Raw genomic sequence first — 20872 nt, 5'->3', positions numbered from 1 at the left:
TGTTCATTATATGATGGTTCCTTTATTATCACTTCCCACCAGAACATAAGTTCCCTAAAAGCAGGAACCTAGGAGTCTTGATCACCACTGTTGTCACCTATGTTGCTCACTCAGGCCCTCAGTTCCCATTGATTTAAGGGATATATGTTTACCACATACCCATATATACATACGTGCACCCAGGGAATGAGCCAGGGAGTAGGGGAGGAGAGAACCATCTCCTACTTCTAATTTGAAGACCAAACAAGTATGAAATATTTTTAGGTTTGTTGTGAAATCTAATGTTGAAACAGTGATGAGAGGTTATTTAGTTCTATGTAAGATTTCAAAAATGTTCCACTTGCCAAGGATAAAGGGTTTGTTTTCACAGGGCATACTATGAATTTGTTTTGTCACGCTGGGATGTGCCCAATATTCCACCTAATGTGAAGGAACAGATGTTCTGTGCACACTGCAGGCAGGGAATCTGTCCTTTCCCTGGTCTTTCACTCATAGCCCCATTGACTGCTCTCCACCTTGTGGTGCACCTACTGCTCGATTGTGCAGCACAGGAGTAAGTGGAAGGCTGCTGTATCCAGATGTTTCATCACTGTTCTGCTGAACACACACACAGACACACACACACACGTTTAGATTAATATCACACACAAATTTGTAACAAACCAATGAGAAGGAGTGGAGGCTGAGAGATAAACTTTAAAGACCAAAAATAATTCATGAGAGTTCAAAAACATACTTGAGAACGTTTCTTTGAATCTAATTAACTACAAGTGGTGATTACTTCATTCTAATCAGCAAGAAAATAGAGTGAAAGTTTATCTTCTAGCAATTCTCCTTAAATAATTTTAAAGTTATTCTACTAACTTTTTCATGTGCCTTCTCATATATTTTTAAGCCTGATGTAGTCATTAGGATTTATTAATGGTTTGCTCCTTAGGAATTCATGTAGAAAATGTGTAGGAGAATGTTCTATTTGTTTGGATCTCAGTTTTCACAGCAGGGGCATGGGCTGTGGAGAAGGAGCTGCCCACAGTGTAGCCCTGGGAAGCGGAAGCTCTCAGGGAGTGCAGGGAAGGCAGACAGCTAAGAAGTCATGGTGGAAAAACCATTTCCACCTCCTCCTCCCTACCTCTTCCTGTTAACAGTCAGACTCTTTCAGTTAGAGAGGAGAGATCCTAGATCTCAGGAAAGATGGGCACCTACTTTAAACCTAAGAGTGAATTGTATGACTTTACCTGAAGTCAATGTAGTTCATTCATTCAACAATTTTTAATAGATTACCCAATGAATCAGACTAGTTTTAAGCCTTAGAGATATAGCAGTGATCAAAACAAAGTTCCTGACCTCAAGAAGCTTAGACAGCCAGCTTTCTATATCTGTGTTTTCCACATCCCTGGATTCTGTCAACAATGGATCAAAAATATTTGAAAAAAAAAATTGTGTCTTACTGAGCAGGTACAGACTTTTCCTTGTTATTGTTTCCTAAATAGAATATAACATCTATTTACGTTGTATTAGGTATTGTAAGTAATCCAATGATGATTTAAAATATACAGGAAAATGCCTATATGATATAGGCAAATACCATACCATTTTATTGAGGGAATTCAGTGTCCACAGATTTTGATATGGGGGTGAGGTTCCAAAATCAGTTGCTGGATACTAAAGGACAACCATAATGTGGTGGGAAGAGACAAATAGTAACTAAATGCAAAAGCAAATAGACTATGCCAGATGGTGAGCTGTGGAGAACAACTAAGCAAGATTAGACAGGAAGCAATGGATTGAGCCGTTGTTTTAGAGAATGGTTAGCAATGGCCTCATGAGGCACTAGGAGGCCACAAGTACAGAAGCATTGAGGAGAAGGCAGGTGGTGTCCTAAGAACAGAAAAGAGGCCAAGGCATTTGGCACAGAGAAGGAGAGAGAAGTAGACATGATCAGACAGGGAACAGAGAAGCAGAGTGGGAGAGATCCGAGTAGGGCCTCGTGCACTTTCCCTTTTACCCTGAGTGCCACAAAAAACCAATCGAGGGTTTGAATGAGGCATGACATGATTTGGAATTTGTTTTAAAAAGAATTCTGTAGCTATGGTGATGCTCACTGGTCAGTGGCTGAGCTAAAGATTGCCATATGACCTTTTCTCGGTCTGGTAAAATATAAAGGAATATCAACCATGGAGGACTTCTGTTGTCAAATTAAAAAACAAAAAGACAACCACTAAACATTATGGATGGAAGGCCCGTCCTGCCTGGAATTTAAACGAGGTACCTAGAACTACAGCAGCTGTCTTGCTAACATGAGGGAGGCCAGGCACCATCGCACCATGTGTGGCAGAGTGCAAAGAGAGCTGGGGGCTTTGATGACATCACTGAACTTGGATGGCAGTCCTTGGTTACCTACTTCCAAATTTTTTACAGACCTGTTCTAGTGGGTTATTGTTCTTTGTAATTGTATGCATTTCAACGTGAACTGACATTGAAAACTTTTTAAAAAATGACTGTTACATACTTGAAATGATAAGTAATAAAAAGTATGAGAAAGACATACTTGCAAAATAAAAGATACAAATCTTTAAATGGAATCCGGTTTGTTTTATAAAAATATCATCTTAATTATTCTTGTTTCCGTGGTGAGTAGGAAAAAGCTTTATCATAGATTAAGCTTTAAAGCATAAGGGTAGAGCTGTGGGACACTTCAGCAAACCAGGTTCTTATGATGGTTACAATCTTGATGTACCCTCCTAGGGTTTGGGGAAAATTTCAAAGTTGGGTGACTTTATGTCAGGACTGGCTCAAGATGGTCCTAGTTTGTGCTCGCCTCTTGGAGGTCTCTCATTTTTGTAGTTGTATTCTAAAAACTGGCATTTAAAAGACACATATATTACATTTTAAAAGTGCTTACCTTGAAAACACATACACACACACACACACACACACACACAGAGTAAATTGAATAGAATGTTTTTGAAATGATATATAAGAAATGAATAGAGTTTTTGTTTGGAAACAGGACCAATTTGGGGAAAGAGATCTATTTTACTTTTTTTTTTCTTTCTTTTCTTTTTTTTTTTTTTTAAGAGATCTATTTTATATACTTATTTGTTTGAGGGGTTTGTATCAAGTATAGTTTTACTTTCAAAGTTAAAAAACATTTAAAATAATTGAAGGAAGCATCTAGAAAATTGTAAAACAGATTCTAAATTTTATTTTTTCCTATGTAGGAAGTCAATCACAGAAGAAAATAACAAATTCCATTAGAAACAACATCTGAACAAGACAAATAGCTAATACATGAGGAGGGTAAACGTCTCCTTAGTGGCTCTCACAGTAGTCAGCATGCACGGGTAGGGTCCTGGGAGTCCAGTTTTAGCACTGACTATGCCATTTACTCAATGCCACCTCCTCCTCAGGGTGACCATGCTTTTTGAAATTACTGTCACTTAGAGATGGTGGACAGAATGAAAACAACTTCTGTAATGTTCAACAAATACTTAACAAATGTTTATAGAATGACTTCTATGCAGGAGGTGCTAGGCTGGGCTCTGGGTGACTTACATGGTAACTAAATTGACCTTCTCCCTGCCCTGTGGACTTTCAGTCTGGTTGGAAAGGAGGCAACAAACATACACACATAGGTATGGAATTACAGATTCTAATGTTGTGAAGCAAATGGAAAAGAAAAGGCATAGTGTTAGAGAATGAGTGAATGAATGAACTCACACACTAAACAGTATGTTTATTTTGCTAGAATAATAACGACAAAACATTGAAAACTTTATTTTCTCCTTCTTGGAGGTGGGTAGGAAATGGAAAGGAGACAGGATTTGGCAAAGGTCGAGTCCTGGTTCCAGCACTGTAACTGGCTGTAAAAGTGACAAATACCCAATTTCCACTTGACCTTCCTCACTTCTCAGGTTGTTATGAAAAACAAAACAAAATTAATCAATATAAGTCAAATGCTGCGAAGTCCTGTTTATTATCTATTCCCCCAACGGACATTGATTGAGTGCCATGTTTGGGCTGGGCTGCTGTGTGAGAAGCTTGATAAATAAAGCTTCAAGACATAAAGCTTCAGGCTTTGTGAACTCTTCACAAAGAGTTCACCTCTGATTGGGGAGATAGATAAATATATGTAAAGATGTATGTGTAAATTTTTTAAGGATGCTTTTTAGACAAATGGAAGTAAAAAGCTCACATTAAAGATTGATTTTAAAAGCTTTCCCCAAGCATTAGCAGAGACCTAGCCTAGTATTTGTCATCATTTATATCTATTATTATAGATAATGAGAATAAATGTTTATATTAGAGATGCTATTATGCCATTTGAATCACCAAAGATTAACTAATCATCGGAATAAATTTGTGTGAGATATTTTTGTTTATATTTTATAGATGTGAAAGCCAATAATTCATATATAATAAAAATGATAACTCTAGAATTTTAGTGTGCATGTGACACATCATTCTCTGATGACAATGCCAGATGAATGAGTTTTTCTCTAATAAAAAAGAAAAATACTTTTTGGTTTAAATTGTGATCGTAAAAAGCAAAGAGTTTGTGGATGAATTGAAGATGATTTTACTAAAATTATAGTCTCTTAAGGAAGAGAATGAATTGAAAAAAATTGCAACTACAGCTGGAATTTCTCAAGAGTTGAAGCAGAACCTTTATCTATTTAAATTAAAATGAAAATAGAAAGTCTAAAATATCCCCTTTTGCACCTTTAAAAATAAATACTCCAATGTGTTAACTCAGTCATTAAAGAGTTATTTGGTTCACAAGTTCTAGAATTGATTTGCCTGAAGGGATTGAATTTTTATGATTTAACTGATGAGATATTTTGACTTGTTATCTCTATACCTACAGAAACTCAGAGATCACCCACGTCCGCATATCCTCTCAAGTGGCCTATTTCTTTTTTGAAATATATCCCTCACTCCTACTTGCGTTTAGTTTGATCTTTTTATGGAGTGTTATATAAAATGTTACCTGAATAATGTAGTACTTGCAAAAATTTCTAGCAATATTCTCAGACAAAATTGAATAAACAACATAACCTTTAAAGGGCATTTTGGCAATTTTGTAGTAATTTTAAAAGCCTATACTGCCTTTTTCTATTATATGTGTGACCCTACACTGCTTAATGGGGGACTAATTATGCATTTTCTGGATTATTCTAGTTTCCTTCTTCTTTTCTTTCCCCTAGTTATAACTTGACTTCTGTCTTCAGCAAGTGACTAAGTGAAATTACTTTTGACATTTTCTCTATTGATAGTTCTTCTTAGGAGTTAGATGGTGAGAAGCTGAAATCACTAATAAAAAGAAAACTCACGAGGACTGGGGTTGTAGTTCAGTTGACAGAGCACTTGCATAGCATGTACAAGGCACAATTCTCGGTTCTACATATAAATAAATAAATCATCCACTGACATCTAAATACACACACAAACACACACACACACACACACACACACATATGTATAAAAGAAGCTCATGAATTATTGATCGGTAATTACTTCCTGTCCAGTTATAACCCTGATGAGACCCACCATGTTCAACACCACACCACCAGATCCTGGTGTGGAGACTGGTACCTAAGTAAATACTGGTTGAATAAATTGATCCACCTAACTCTTGGGTATTACTAATATTAATAAAGTAGGCTAATTGTACATAAACATGGCAAAATCCAGCAAAAGGTGGGCTAATAAGTAGATTATAACACTGAGCAAAATACTTTGTTTATCAGGTCATGATTTTTTAATTTTAAAATTAGGAACTTGGACTATATCACTACTTAAAGAGCTTTTTTGTTTGTTAGTTTTTGTTTTTAGTAGTGGAACTTCTTTTTTTTTTTTTTTTTCAAAAGATATCTTAAGTGGAATACCAACATTCTTTTATGACTGCTGAAAGTAGAACACTTAGTTTGAGACAGGGCCAGTCCTCAACACCCCCACCCTTGCCTCCCACTTACCCATTCTACCCAAACTACTTCCTTTCCCAGGATGAGCTTTGAGTCACCTTTTAATTTTTTATGGAAAGCCAATTGGCTCAATTATTTTTCAGGTCTGAATTCAAAAATTTCATGATCAACATGAAAAGATGTGGTGAAGAAAGAACACACAGTTCTCAGTGACCTCTGGAAGCAGGCTGTAGCCCTGCATTACTCTGTGACCCTGGTGCAGTTTCTTGTCTGTCAAGTAGACTATTTTGCCTCAGAGTGTTAAGCTGCAATCAATCAGTGCCTACTGAACTAATGATGCAGTTGCCTGTGGTTATCTACTGCTATAAAATGAAATTTCCAAAACTTGATGATTTGAAATAGCATCTCATGATTTTGTGGGTCAAGATTTCAGTGGAGTTTCCCTGGGAAATTTTTCTGTTTACTTGATTGTACACAGCTGGAAAATGGGCTAGTTAAGATGGTCCAAGTCAGCTTCACCTACAAGTAAGTCTGTGTCCTTGGCTGTGATGGTTGACTGAGAGATTGGACTCTGCTGGGACTTATAACTGGAGTGCCTTCCCCAGGCCTTTCCAGTATGGCAAACTCAGGGTAGTCAGATCTTACACAGTAGCTCAGAGATCCAAGAAGAATGTTCTGATAAACAAGGCAGAAGCTGTGTGGCCATATATGACCTGGCTTTAGAAGTCACTTTGCATCCCTTCTGCCATGCTCAATTTGTCTAAGCTGTTACAACTTGACAAATTCAAAGATACCCCCCCCCCACCTCTCAGTGGGGCAAGTATCAAAAAATTTGCAGCCATATTTTCAAACTGCCATAGTTATTCTACTCTTCAGCGCATGTGTTATTACTACATATGTCCAGGAAAATTGGTAGGAGAAAGTAATGCATTTTTCTCCACTGTCATAGGAAAATAATATTGCAAAGGATTCCACAATTTCTTGGAAATTTTATATTGGGGTTAAGTGTATCAAACTGAACCAAATGACGCCTGGATCTCTCAAATTGTGTGCTTCAGGCAAGCCTTATACCTGGGCTACTGAATGTTTTTGGCAGAATACTTTGCCATCAGTATCATCCAACATTAAAAAAAAAGGTTTTGTAGTAAGCATATCTTAGTAAGGATGCACTGAATCACGAAGAATTATTTAGATAATGAAGCGAGCATGCATATTTGCAGGGGTGCTTTTGGAATTGTGACTTTAACAGTTCTTGGCATGTGGTTTTTATTATGCAACTAGAATTATATATATAGCCTCCCAGTTACATCAGAAACAAATAAGTTAAAACTAGAATGTTTGATGTCTGGAGAAACATATTGAATGCAATTTTGGACAGGGCTCACTCTTTAAGAAACATACTATTATGTGGAAAAGAATTTGAAAGTGGGCATGGTGGCCTAGCAGGTCCTCTTGATCCCAGAGACTCAGGAGGCTGAGACAGGAAGATTTAAGGTCAATCTTGGCAACTTAGTGAGACTCTGTTTCAAAATAAAAAGGGATGGGGATGGAGCAGTGTAGCTCAGTGGTAGTGTGCCCCTTGGCTCAATCTCCATCCCCAGTGTGGCAAAAAAAAAAAAAAAAAAAAAAAAAAAGAAGAAGAAGGAGGAGGAGGAGGAAGAGGAGGAGGAGGAGGAGAAGAATTTAGGAGACTAAATTACTTAATTTAGGTTACATAATTACTTTATTGCCATTAGTGATAATAAGTGGACTTGGCCTTTTTCTCCATTGAAAGGTAAAAGGTAGTCAGTCTCATTCCATTACCAAAAACGGTTTTCTTTTTTACTTCTGCTAATTCCAAACATTGCCTGGAGAATTCCTCTAGTGGTATGAGGTACATAGCTCAGAATTTTCAAAGACACATAAGGGAAGATAATGTCAGGAATCAGATTACTTGGGTGGAGAATTCCACAAAATTTTTTTCATAGAACTAATTTTTTTTTCTAATGTTTTGCACAAGTCCACTTTATGCCAAGTGGGACTACAGTCAATGAAGACATAGCCACTAAATATTTCTTTTAATCACCACAGCAGTCCCTAAGATTACCAGGACAGTTTAAGACCTTCTTAAATTAAGATAATGGGACAACTAGAGTTCTTGCCAACCCTCAGAAAGTAAACATCACTAACTACCAGTGAATGCTGTAGAACTCAGAATTATTTCTGGGTAATGTGCCATTACTGAATGGAAGGGGGTACAGTTTTCTGAAAGCTTGTAGCATAGAAAAGACAACTGCGGCTGGAATGGGGAATACACTGGGATGATAGAACAGAGAGGACTACCACAGAACTGAAACTTGAACCCCCAGTGTTAGCATAGGGATAATCTGAGCAAGAGGCACAGGGAAGGAATGATAGAACGGAGAATGTTCATTATACTGTTTTGTGTAAGGGTGAACCTATCTCCAAAAGTGTCCAGGTTAGGAAAATGAAGGGACCTACTTAACACCTTGATTTAGTCAACCTCTGCATTCTTTAGCTTTCCTTGATAAAATGTGGCCAAGATTGTAAAGATTCTATGAAACTGTACACCTTGTAGTGTAAGCACGTATTAAAAAAATAAAATCAGACTGAAAGGCTACTTACGCCTTCATTACAGTTGCAAAATAGAGATCAACTAAGGCCAGTTCATGCAAAGAACTATTGAACAGATTTACAAGATATTGAATGACATTGTCTTGGAACTCCTACAGGGAGACAAAGTTAGGGCTGGTCCCTAGGGGAGAGGGACTGGAGTGTGGGTCAGGATCCAAAGGAGCCCTCAAGACCTCAGCAACAGGGGATCCAAGTCCTTGCTGAGAGTTGTGTTGACCACATGGCTGGCTGTTCTCCACCAGTCTTCTTTTTGCATTGCCTCCTAATGACTTTGTCTACTTAGTCTTAATTTTTGTTCCTCCACATTTTCGGTTTACTGCTTCTTACAGTGGTTTCTCAAGATTCAACCCAACTTTTTGACTTTTTAACTGAAATTCTGACCTTGTTATCTCATGGTATCTTGAGTTTATAGTATGTATTTCAAGCTTACCTTGTTCATTTTCCATCAAGACCACACAGATAATAGGCAACTTACAAATCTACTGATTTGTTGCTCTATGGACCCGTTACTCATCTCTTAGCCAATCAATCTCAGTGGAGGGTGAAGCCATGTAATAAAACAGGTCTCCCCACCTTCCTGGTAGCTAAGCTGTGGATGGGGCTGTTTCTCTGACCATGGGGTGTAGTCACATTAACATTCCCAATGTACAGCATCGTAACATTTTCCATGACAGTTAATTATTAAAAACTGTAGTCATCATATTATCATAGTCCATAATTGAGATTATGAATTCCTATTGCTGGAAACTTAGGTTGTCTTAAAAATTATTTTGATCATACACAACACTCCAATGAAATCAAGGCAAGGTTAAAAACAGGACCAGTTTCATGGTATGGAATGTGTGGCCAGGGTCACTGTGCTCAGAAGGGACCTGTGCTTGGTTTGATGCTGCACTGTAGCTGTCCTGAAAATCATAATAGTTTCTTTTTTTTCTTTTAACAAGTTGTTCCCAAATTTTATTTTTCACTAGACAGTCCCCAAATTATGTAGCAGGTCCTGGTTAGACAAGATATGCAACAAGGAAAAAAGAATGAAGACAGTGATGAACTTTGAAGGGAAGTCAAGGAATTGATCAGAATTGGAGCAACATGCATGTGTAGAAAAGCACAATGTGGATGCCTTCACTGATGTGGTTTTTCTGTCCTCTTTTGTGTCCTGTGGCTCTCCTCACCTCCCCTGATATAGCTTCTGTGATGAGATGACAGAGAAAAGAAGAATAAGCTCTCAATTCTCTGCACTGGAGTCTTAAAATAGGCCTTTATAAACAATTGCCTTGAAGAAAAAGGTGTTTAAAATTGCAAGAGCCTGGATGCTGAAGGTTTCATAATACAGTAACAGTTCTGGAACAAAATGTGCTCAGTTCAAGACAGTTTTTGTGCCTCTCAATTACCATCTCCTTAGGAAAGACACCACAGACTGACACTGAACACTTGTGTTTTCTTGAGAGGGACCTTCTACTTTGATCCCCACTGCTGGGGCTGGTCTTCCAGAAAGCTCTGGGGATCCGGCAGTGGAGAAGAGCTGAGCCTCACTTCTGGCATGGGGCTAGGAAGGCTAGCAAGCATCATGGGCCTCCTCCTGACAGTGAGATGGAGAATAGAAGAGAAACGGCGGAAGGGGTGGAAGGGATGATGACTGAACAGAGGAGCCAGAGACACTCTCACATGGTCCTTGAAACCCAGGAGGACTGGGGGAGGAACAGAATGCTTTCTGAAAGTCCAGACTATGGGCATTGGTAGAAAGCTGTCCTAAGAAGCTTTGTGGTCAGGATTGCAAGGGATCTGCATGTATTCATAAGCCCCACCCTAGGCTACGTGGGAAAGAGGTTATCTCAGAGGATGTCAGCAAGGACAGACAAGCACCAAGGACCGGAGCCCTCCCCAAGATCTGCAAACAGACTGAATTTTCCACATTAGGCACAACCATGGGCCCGGGCAATGTGCACTTAATATTATATATGGGGGGGACATATAATAGGAATTGTCAGTTTCAAATATTTTTTTTACAAAATTTCAAAACTTGTACTGTGTTCAGAGATCCTTATCTACCACACATATTTTAATGGGTACAAATATCTGAGCTCACATTATGTCCTTAGAGCTCATCAAACACCTGAAAAGCAATTGTGACTTAAGAATAAACACTCCTCTGTTCTTCTAAGTGTTTTCACATTTTATTAATAGTATAACTGGCGTCTAATTCCTAAGTTACTTAGATAAACATCTCAGACACGGACATTTTTCACATCCTGTTCCCATTTTTCAAGGAGTGATTTCTTTGACTTGGCATACTTTAGCAGAGTAGCCTTCTTTTCAAACAAAATATGAAAAACCTCAATATGCAGACAGATAGGAGTAGTGCCCTAGTGGGAGGTCAGTTTCCCCCTCATTCACTGTCTTCCTCCCCTCCTGATGTGACCCTGAAGACATTCCTCTTACAAGTCCTACATACAAGCTTGTTTAGACAGCTCCTGTCTTGATGGTGTCATAGAGAAGAAATGAAATGGCAAGGGCTCCCAATTCAGTTCCCAATCTGTGAGCAGGATGGACCAGCTCAGGGTCATAAGAATTGCTGGCATCTTCCAAGTGGTTTTAAGGATATTTCTTCTTGGTCCTTCTACTTCCCTTCTTCCCTGCTGAGATTAGCCTGGAGCAGGAGCCCAGGAATCTGCATTTTATAAAAGCCACCCCTCCACCAGCAGTTTAATGGACACGGAGGAGGGGACCCTGGAGGAGAAGAGTCTTTGAGGACTGCCATCAACAATAAAATTCCATGAACAGGATTTTGGGAGAAGAAACAACTTCTTACTTACATTTTAACCAGATCTTTAAGTTGTTGGAATAATTAGCTGGTTTATCTTAATTTGATGATCCAATTGGAACAAACTCCAGAGGTAGGAGAGTCTTTTGGGGATGTTAGCTGAAATAACATATTTTCAATTTCAGTGGTATTAAATCAGACAGTGAAGCAGAACAAATTCTACTTTCTCTAGCAAAAAGAAGTCCTTGAAATAGTTATTTGTTCCTGGCTCTTTGGAAAATCATGGCTCATTTCTAGGTAGGTATAGAAAAACGATAATTATATTCATGTAAATGTCAATATTGCCTTCAGGAGGTAGGGACATTAAAAACTGTTTGAAAATTTTGGAACCCAGTTATCATATAATTAAATTAAATCTCAGCTACAATCTTGCCTTCTTTGAGAAGGATATTATTCTATTTTTGTTAAATATTTAAAAATTAACCTATAAGGAAATGAAAATCATCATTTTAATCTTGCCTCATATTTGTTTAATAATCTCAAATGATTAATTTTGTAATTAAGGAAATGGAATTGATTTTGGAAAGTTATCATGTAGTATTCATGGTTGAAGTATTCAATATTTCATTATGACATTTATCCCTGTTTAATAAAAATTCTACTGCAATTTTCTAAAACAGCAATCTCAAAATGTGTCCTATTGCTGCTGCAAGAGGTTAATAGAGGTCACACAGACAAACTATTTCTACATTGAAAGAAGTTTGGAGAACAAGTATACATATATACAAGTTTGGGTTTGGATTTTGAGTTTGAATACTACCCTAATTAAAGTTGTTAGAAATTCCTTTAATAATAGATGCTTTTACCTCAAGACTTTAGAGACTTAGAATAAAAGAAGAATATTTTTTTAAAGTTGTAACGCTCTGTTCTCTTCTATACCAGAGAACACAACAAAGGGGGCTACTGCTTCTGATTCCTGGATTTGCATTGGAGATGTCAAGAGATATATGACGATTTTGAACAGCTTTCTGGGACTCAGGTAGGTCCAAGTAGTAAGGTTCTTTTCAGGATTCTAAGGGGAATGAGCACCGCAAAGATACGATTTAAGGGTGAAAGTTTGGCGGTTCTTGTCCCTTCATCAGGGTAAAGCCTGACATACGATATAGTAAACTACATTATCCAATATTGTTATCAGAGGCCACATGTTATTTAAATTTACATGTAAATTAATTAAAATTAAAATAAATTAAAAATTTAGTTTCACAGAAGTTGTCCAAGAAACTACTGAAATCATTTCAGATGAATATTTCTATCATCTAAATTCTAAGGGAAGCACACACAAAGAATAATAATCCTAGCTATAAATCCTAACTCAGGATAAGAGTTCATATTCTGGGGCTGGGTATATGGCTCAGTGGTAGAGTGTTTGCCTGGCATGTATGAGGCCCTGGGTTTGATCTCCTGCACTGCAAAAAAAAAAAAAAAAGTTTCTATTCTCCTATTGATTTGGGTCCTCCCCAATCCATCTTCACTGAGCTTCCTTTTCTTGACTATTTGTTTTATTTTATATTTCACACAATACCGTTTCTGGGTGCTTACACCCTACCTCAGTGTTTAGGTACTGCTGTACACTACCTTAGTTATCTATTTAATTTTTCTTGATTCTTCAGGTTTAGCTGGGCTCAGCGGTAGTTCTTCCTCTTATACGGTATTGCTTAGGATCCCTGGAGTGATTGTCCTCCTCCGGGAGCTTGACTTGAACTGGAAATCCAAGATGGCTCTGCTGACATGGTGGACAGAGCAGCGAGGGTGACTGTGAGCTGGCTGGGCCTCTCTCTTACCTTATGACTCAAAATGGGTTTTGCCTTGTGAACAGGTAAAAGCAGAAGTTGTCAGATTTCTTAAGCGCTGAACCTAAAACTTGTACAATGTAGTTTCCATCATATTCTATAGGTAACAGCCAATCATAAGGCCACAGTGGAGGGGAAATACATTTCAAGCTCAGTGGGAGGAGCTAATGTAGAGAGAGGGTGAGTATTTGGCAGGCATCTTCACAGTTTATGACATTTTTTTCTATTTTATCTAATCCCTTTATTTATCAGCTAAGACAGTTCTTAATGATAAATACATACCACAACTGTACAACTAGCATATTTGGCAACAAAAAAACTGCTTATAATTTTTATGCATAGTAATGTGTACCCATAAGTAATATTTTCTACACCATCTAGGAACCAGTGTTGGAAACATTATAAAATTCTGTGGTAAAAAAGGTGTAGAGAAGGGAGTGTGAAATGATTTCCTTCCTCTCCAGTCCCCTTTTGGAGACTCACAGTGCATATTAGTGTAGAAAAAGAAATCCTAAAAGTACAGAAGGAAAGATACTTTTTTTTTTTCCAAAGGAAATTTGGGTGAGCTTCTCATTATACTTACCCATAATGAGATGATTTCCTCACTTTGCTTTCAGGTGCTTTACAGACATTTCTCAAAAGAAATACAAATGAACAACAAATACATGAAAAAATGTTCAACATCCCTAGCAATCAGGGAAATGCAAATCAAAACTATATTGTGATTTCATTTCACCCCAGCTAAAATGGCAATCAATCATCAAGGATACAAATAATAAATGCTGGCCAGGATGTGGGGGAAATACACTCACATATTGTTGGTGGGACTTTAAATTAGTACAACCACCTTGGAAAGTAATATGGAGACACCTCAAAAATCTAGGAATGGAACCACCATATGATCAACTATTCCACTTCCTGATATTTAACCAAAAGAAGTAAAATCATCATACTATAGTGCTACATGCATACCAATGTTTATAGCAGCACAATTCACAACATCTAAGTTATAGAACCAACCCAGATGCCTGTCAACAGATGAATGAATAAAGATAATGTGGTATATATGTACATAATGGAGTTTTACTCAGTAATAAAGGAGAATAAAATTATGGCACTTGCCAGTAAATGAATGGAACTAGAGAACATCTTGTTAAGTGAAATAAGCCAGATGCAGAAAGTCAAGGGTCAAATGTTTTCTCTCACAAGTGGAAGAAAGAGCAAAATAAGGTGAAAAAAACGTGGGACCCCATGAAAACAGAAGGAAGATCAGTGGAGTAGGGGAAGAGGATTGTGGAAGAAGGAGGAGAAATTGAATAAAGGAAAGCTACTTTTGAAAGTATAAAATTTTGAAAGTATGAAAATGATAAAATCATGATGTATACATATATGAATATAGCACAGTGAATTTCACCTTTATGTATACCTATAAAGCACAAATTAAAACACAATAAATAAATAAATAGAAGGAAGACCAGTAGAGTAGAGGAAGGGGAACAGGGGGAGGAAGAGAGGGAAAGAGGAAGCACCAGGTACTGATATGGAGAAAATTATATTCCATGCATGTATAATTATGCTAGAATGAATCCCACTAATGTGTATAACACACTAATAAAAACAAAATAAGTGTGTGATGCTAAAACTCATTCATAATTTAAGAATGAAATTGAAAACCAAGATACCATAGTTTCCAAATTATATTTTCAACAAGTAGAATGTGAGAAAGAGGGAGATTGTGTGTGTGTAAAGAAGTATATACAAAAATAAACTGAACAACTATTTAGGGGGTATTTTGACAATATTTAATCAAAAATTTAAAAGCATGTCATTTAAGTCAGCATTGCCAATTTCAGGAATTCACCCTCATTCCAATAAATCATTAATCAAATCCTCTTAACACATTCTATTGTAATTTTTCACCTCTTGAGGAAAAAATATCAAATTGTTATTTAACACTTGTACTTAAGTAAGTCATATCAGGATCTGCATGTTCCTTTCTTAGAAAGAACTACTTCATTATCACCACAAATTCAACATGTAAAAACTGCAAAGTTTATGGACAATCTCTATTCAAAAACCCTTCCAGCATGCTCTTGATAACATGAACAAATTAGCAAGAGGAACTTATATATGGAACTGTTCTCAAAGGGACACTTGACAATGATTTGTATCTTAATCAAAAGATCCAGAATACTCTCCTTTGAAGATGTCACTCACCTGTGATCCTCTTGATAAGACTTGGAAATTCCAGAGAGCTCAGATATTTAAAAGAATTCTGAGTGCCCACAGTGAACTGAAGTCAATGGAGTAATGGAGTACTGTCTGAATATTGGATGATGTTGTGCCAAGTAGAGAATAAAGAAGTTGTCAATAACTCTTTTTAACTGGTTTCTCTGTCTCTTGGGTCCCTGAAATCTCTACCCCATTACTTATTATGACCACAATTAGAACTTGCTTAGGGATTTAATCCATGATTTTGTAATCACCTAATTCAATGTGATCATCCTAGTACTGTTTGCAATTTGAAAAAGGGAGATAACAGTAACCAAAACAGAAACATTGAATATTTGAACTATGTCAAAAGTAGAAGTCAAAAGAGTGGTTTAGGGAGGAGGGTGGAAGTAGTGATTTAGAAGGAATACAAGGGAAAATTCTGCAGGGTGCTACTAATGTTCTGTCTTTTGATTCTGTGAGTATACTCGCTTTTTGTTAGTTCATCAATCCATACACTTATGACTTTTACTTTCTTCCGCATATATATGACTTCACAAATACTGCAAAATATAAGATACTTTGAAATAAATCTAACAAAAATATGTAATTTTTCAAAGATTAAAAATTAAAACTGCAATTAAAAGTATAAAGAAGACATAGAAAGCTATACTATGTTAATAGATTGAGGGATTCAATATGATGATGATGTCAAGGATACTTATAAATTCTTCTAAAATTTTTACATGGAGAAACAATGACCTCAAAATGAGTCCAGACACTGGTTTGTTGTTTTATTTTTATTTACTTTTATTTCTTACTTTTTTTTTCATTGTGGTAAAATACACACATAAAATTACCGTTTAACCGTTTTAAAGTGTACAATTTGGTGGCATTTATTACATTGACAATTAATACATTGACATTTATTACATTGACATTACATTACAATTGATCAAGCATCACCACTGTTTGTTCCAGAACATTTTCATCACCCTAAAAGGAAAACCCCATATCCCTTAAGTAGTCATTCTCCTATGCTCCTCTGTCCCCAGTCACTGGCAACCAATTATTTGTTTTTTGTCTGTATGAATATGATCACCTGGATGTTAAATATATGGAATCATATACTTTGTAGAATCTACATCTGACTTATGATGTTTCCAAGTTCATCCATGTTGCACCATGTTCCAGTACTTTACTACTTTTTATGGCTAAGTAACATCCCACTATACAGATGCCCCACATTTGTTTATCCAGCCATTATTTGCTGAGTTGGTTCTACTATTTTACTATTGGGGATAGTGCTGCTATAAACATTCTTCTAAGAAATTTTGTTTGTTCAATTCTTTTGAGCATACACTTACTAGTAAAGTTGCTGAATCATATGGTAAGTCTGTTTTCACATAGCAAAGAACTGCCAAACTCTTTTCCACAGTGGCTGCTAGCAATATATGAGCTTCATTCAATTTCTCTACCGCCCCATGGACCCTTATTTTCTTTCATTCTCTTCACTTGAAAACATCATAGCCATGCTAGTAGGCATGAAGTGAAATTTCATTATCTCACTGTGGTTTTGATTCGTATTTCCTAACGACTAGTGATACTGAATTTCTTTTCGGGTGCTTGTTGGCCATTTGTATTTCTTGTTTGGAGAAATGCCTATTTAAGTTCTTTGCCCATTTTTTAATTGTTGTCATATTATAAGAATTTTTCTTTTTTCCTTTTTTTTTTTAATTTGTTCTTTTTAGGTATACGTGACGAGTGCATTTTGATAAATTATACATACGTGGAGTATAATGTATTTCTAATTAGGATCCCATTCTGTGGTGGTAAATGATATGGAGTTTCACTATGGTGTGTTCATATATGAACATAGAAAATTATGTTTAATTCATTTTACTGTCTTATTCCCATCCCCCTCCCTTCTCTCCATTTCCCTTTGTCTAATCCAATGAATTTCGATTCTTCCCACCCACTTTATTGTATGTTAGCATCTGCATATCAGAGAGAACACTTGGACCTTTGTTTTTGGGGATTGGCTTATTTCACTTAGCATGACAATCTTCAGTTCTATCAATTTACCAGTAAATGCCATAATTTCATTCTTCTTTATGATTGAGTAATATTCCATTGTGTATATATACATTTTCTTTATCCATTCATCTGTTGAAGGGCACCTAGTCTGGTTCCATAGCTTAGCTATTGTTAACTGAGCTGTTATAAACATTGATGTGGCTGTGTCACTATAGTATGCTGATTTTAAGTCCTTTGTGTATGTACTGAGGAGTGGGATAACTGGGTCACATGAGTCCATTCCAAGTTTTAGGAGGAATCTCCATAGTGCTTTCCAGAGTGGTTTCACCAATTTCAGCCCCACCAGTAATGTATATTTTGCATACTAAATTCTTATTAGAGGTATGCTTTTCAAATATTTTCTCCTAATCTATGAGTTGGGTTTTTAATTCTCTTATTATTATCCCTTGATGCAAAACAAATTTAATTTTGATGAAGTCCAATTTAGCTATTTTTTTTCTTGTGTTGCTGTGCTTTTGGAGTCCTCACTAAGAAGCCATCCAAGGTTTTGAATAGTCACTACTGTATTCATTTCCTATGTTACTATAACAAAGTACCTAAAACTAGGTGGCTTAAAACAATAGAAGTTTATTGTCTCACAGTTATGGAGGCTATAAATCCAAAGCTAGGCCATGGCCCCCATGATGGGTCTAGGGGGAAATCCTTACCTGCCTCGCCTGGCTTCTGGTGTTTGCTAGTAATCCTTGGCATTCCTTGGTTTGTAGATGCCTGTGCAAGTCACACAGCAATCTTATTTCTATAAGTAGATTCATCATCTTCTCTCCGTGCCCATCTGTCTTTGTGTCCACATTTGTCCCTGTGAGGACACAGCCCTTGTCTGCAAAGATAGTCACATTCTGTGAAGCTGGGTGTTAAAGAGTCAACATATGAATTTTGAGGGTGGACTCTATTCTGTCCATAGCTACTGCTATGGGCTTTACAGAAATAAGGATGACTCTAAGAGAATACTGTGAACAGTGACATGCTAAGAAATTAGGTAACTTAGATGAAATGGACAAATTCTGTCGTTTAAGCTACCCAATCTCTGGTATTTTGTTATGGCAGCAAACTTACACAGTAATGTTCCACTTTCATATCTGATTTTACTGATTAATACATTCTAGATTTCTTGTTCAGCTGGCTAAAAGTTTGATTTTGTTGATCTTTACAAAAACCAAATTTGGTTTTGCTGATTCTCTCTACTGTTTTTCCAGTCTCCATTTCATTTACCTCTCTTCTATGCTTATTTTTTTTTTTCTTTGCTAGTTTTGGGCTTGATTTGCTATTTTCTTTCTATTTCTTTAAGGTCTAAAGTTGTTATTCATTCAAGGTATTTGTTATTTTTAATGTAGATATTTATAGTTTTTTCCATTTATTCTAAAAGCTTGAAAATTATCATTTTTATTTGTCTCAAAATATAATCTCCTAGTGATTCTCAAAATATATTCTCCTTGTCTCATGGTGCGAATCTACATTGTGTACAACCATAGAAATGAAAATTTGTACCCCATTTGTGTACAATGAATCAAAATGCAGTCTGTAAAAATAAAAATTAAAAAAAAAGAGTTGGGGATGTAGCTCAGTGGTAACATGATCCTGGGTTCAATCCCAAGTATTGGAAAAAAAATAAATGATAAAATGGTTAAAAAAAAAAAAATATATATATATATATATATATTCTCCTTGTCTCAAAATAATTTCTCCTTGTGATATCATTAACCCACTGATTGTTAAACAGTTTTTTAACCCAGAGGGACTTAACGACTGACCCACATCCCCAGTCCTTTCCATTTTTTATTTTGAGATAGGGTCTTGCTAATTTGCTTAGGATCTCGATAAGTTGCTGAGACTGACCTCAAACTTGAGATCTTCCTACTTCGGCCTCCCTGGTTGCCAGTGTATTGTTTAATTCAACATATTTGTGAAACATATTTCACATTTCTCTAACTTTTGATAATAGAACAATTACATGAATAAAGAAACAGGATTTGAACAACACTATAAACCAACCAGTCCTTAACAGCTCTACAGAGCATTTCCCTCTATAGCAGGAAACACTTTCTCCTCAACTGTATCTGGAACATTCTCCAGGATTAACCATATTCTAGGCTAAAAACAAGTCTCAATAAATTTAAAAAGATTGAAATTATACAAGTATGCTCCCTGACCATAATGGGGTAAAACTAAAAATCAATCACAGAAAATTTCTATCTTTCCTTCCTTATCTTAAAGTATATAAGATGCTCTTAAAGTCAGACAAAGCATGATGTATTTTTCAAAAATAAATAAATAAACAAATAAAACCCCACAACAACTGCAATAAACAAGAAAAAATCCTCAGTTTTTATGTCTAGGATATAGCAAATAATGAGGTCCAGGTTGTATGGGGTAGGACAAGGCCTGAATGAATAAATGTTCACAGAATCTTTCTTAGCAAATAGCCATCCGGTGGGAGGAAGACGGAAAATAAGAAATGCATCATACAAATCACAAGCTGAATAACCAAGCCCCAGATAATATCTGAACATCTATTTAAAACTCATATTTTTTCCTCTCCTGTAAGTTTCCAACTTGAGAAATTCTGCTTGCTTTACTTATTTTATCATGCAACTTAATACATATGTTAGTCACTTCCTGGGTGCCCAATCTACTATGTGTATAAATTGGCTCTCCAGCAGCCAGGAAGTATATGAATAATCTCTGTGATGCTCTTATTCACCATGCATGAGTGATTTAAATACTAATTAGTATTTGTAAAGTAGGAGGGGAGACAAGTGAAGTGGTGGTTGATTTTCATTATCTGATAGTGATGAACATATCACAATATTATTTTAAAGAATAATTGTTCTAGTGTCCTTTCATCTTGACAAGTTAATGAAAATGAATCTTTTCCTTACTCCATGGGGGAAGATATTAAACAGATAAGGACAATGAATAGAATACAATCTTCAAAAAAGATAAAAATAACCATAAACTTATACCTCCAGTCCTAATATTTTTCTTGACCTTTGAGCCCACTTATTTAATAGATTCAGCTAGATATCCACAACTCAAACATGTTCAAATGCTAGATTTTATCTAACCCCTAAACTATAAACTATAGTTACCCAGTAGAACTCTCCATCTTCCTGCCCAAATCTATTAATTCTGTAGTTCCTATCTCCATAGTCAATACAAACATCTACTCACTTTCCCAACTCAGCAATCTGGGAGACATCTGTCCAACTCCTGCCATATCTATTAAAAAAAGAAAAACCAACCTCTATGTCCTATTGATTCTACCTCCTAAATTGTATTTAAATTCCAGATCTTCCCTATCTCCACTGCCCCCATTTCAGTTTGGGCACTCATTACAACTTTTAGAATCCTGTAAATAGCCTCTTAGTTTTCCCCTGATCCCACTCATGCTCTTCTCC

The 20872-nt window shown here is 36.4% G+C and overlaps 1 protein-coding gene across 13 annotated transcripts in view; it reads left to right on the top strand.

Annotated features, from left to right (window-relative positions):
• Nucleotides 1-10941: 10941 nt before the first annotated feature.
• Nucleotides 10942-20872, top strand: part of ZNF365 (zinc finger protein 365) — a 61861-nt gene continuing 51930 nt past the window's right edge. The window contains exons 1-6 of one of the 13 annotated variants that reach the window (XR_013763194.1): nt 10996-11452; nt 11552-11616; nt 12262-12358; nt 12990-13134; nt 13273-13349; nt 13787-14441. Coding sequence is in view for 3 of the 13 variants with exons in the window: in XM_079136401.1 (XP_078992527.1) it covers nt 12327-12358 (32 nt within the window). In the remaining 10 variants the exon portion in view is untranslated. Of the gene's footprint in view, nt 11453-11530; nt 11617-12261; nt 12359-12989; nt 14442-20872 lie in introns of those variants that run through there. The other 12 variants (XR_013763197.1, XR_013763195.1, XR_013763196.1 and 9 more) reach the window with 12 other exon arrangements.

Source organism: Sciurus vulgaris (genome assembly GCF_902686455.1).
Source record: "Sciurus vulgaris genome assembly, chromosome: 4".
In the NCBI taxonomy this organism is placed as follows: domain Eukaryota; kingdom Metazoa; phylum Chordata; class Mammalia; order Rodentia; family Sciuridae; genus Sciurus; species Sciurus vulgaris.
Note: the sequence above shows the minus strand (reverse complement) of the source record. Positions and strands in the feature narration are given on the sequence as shown.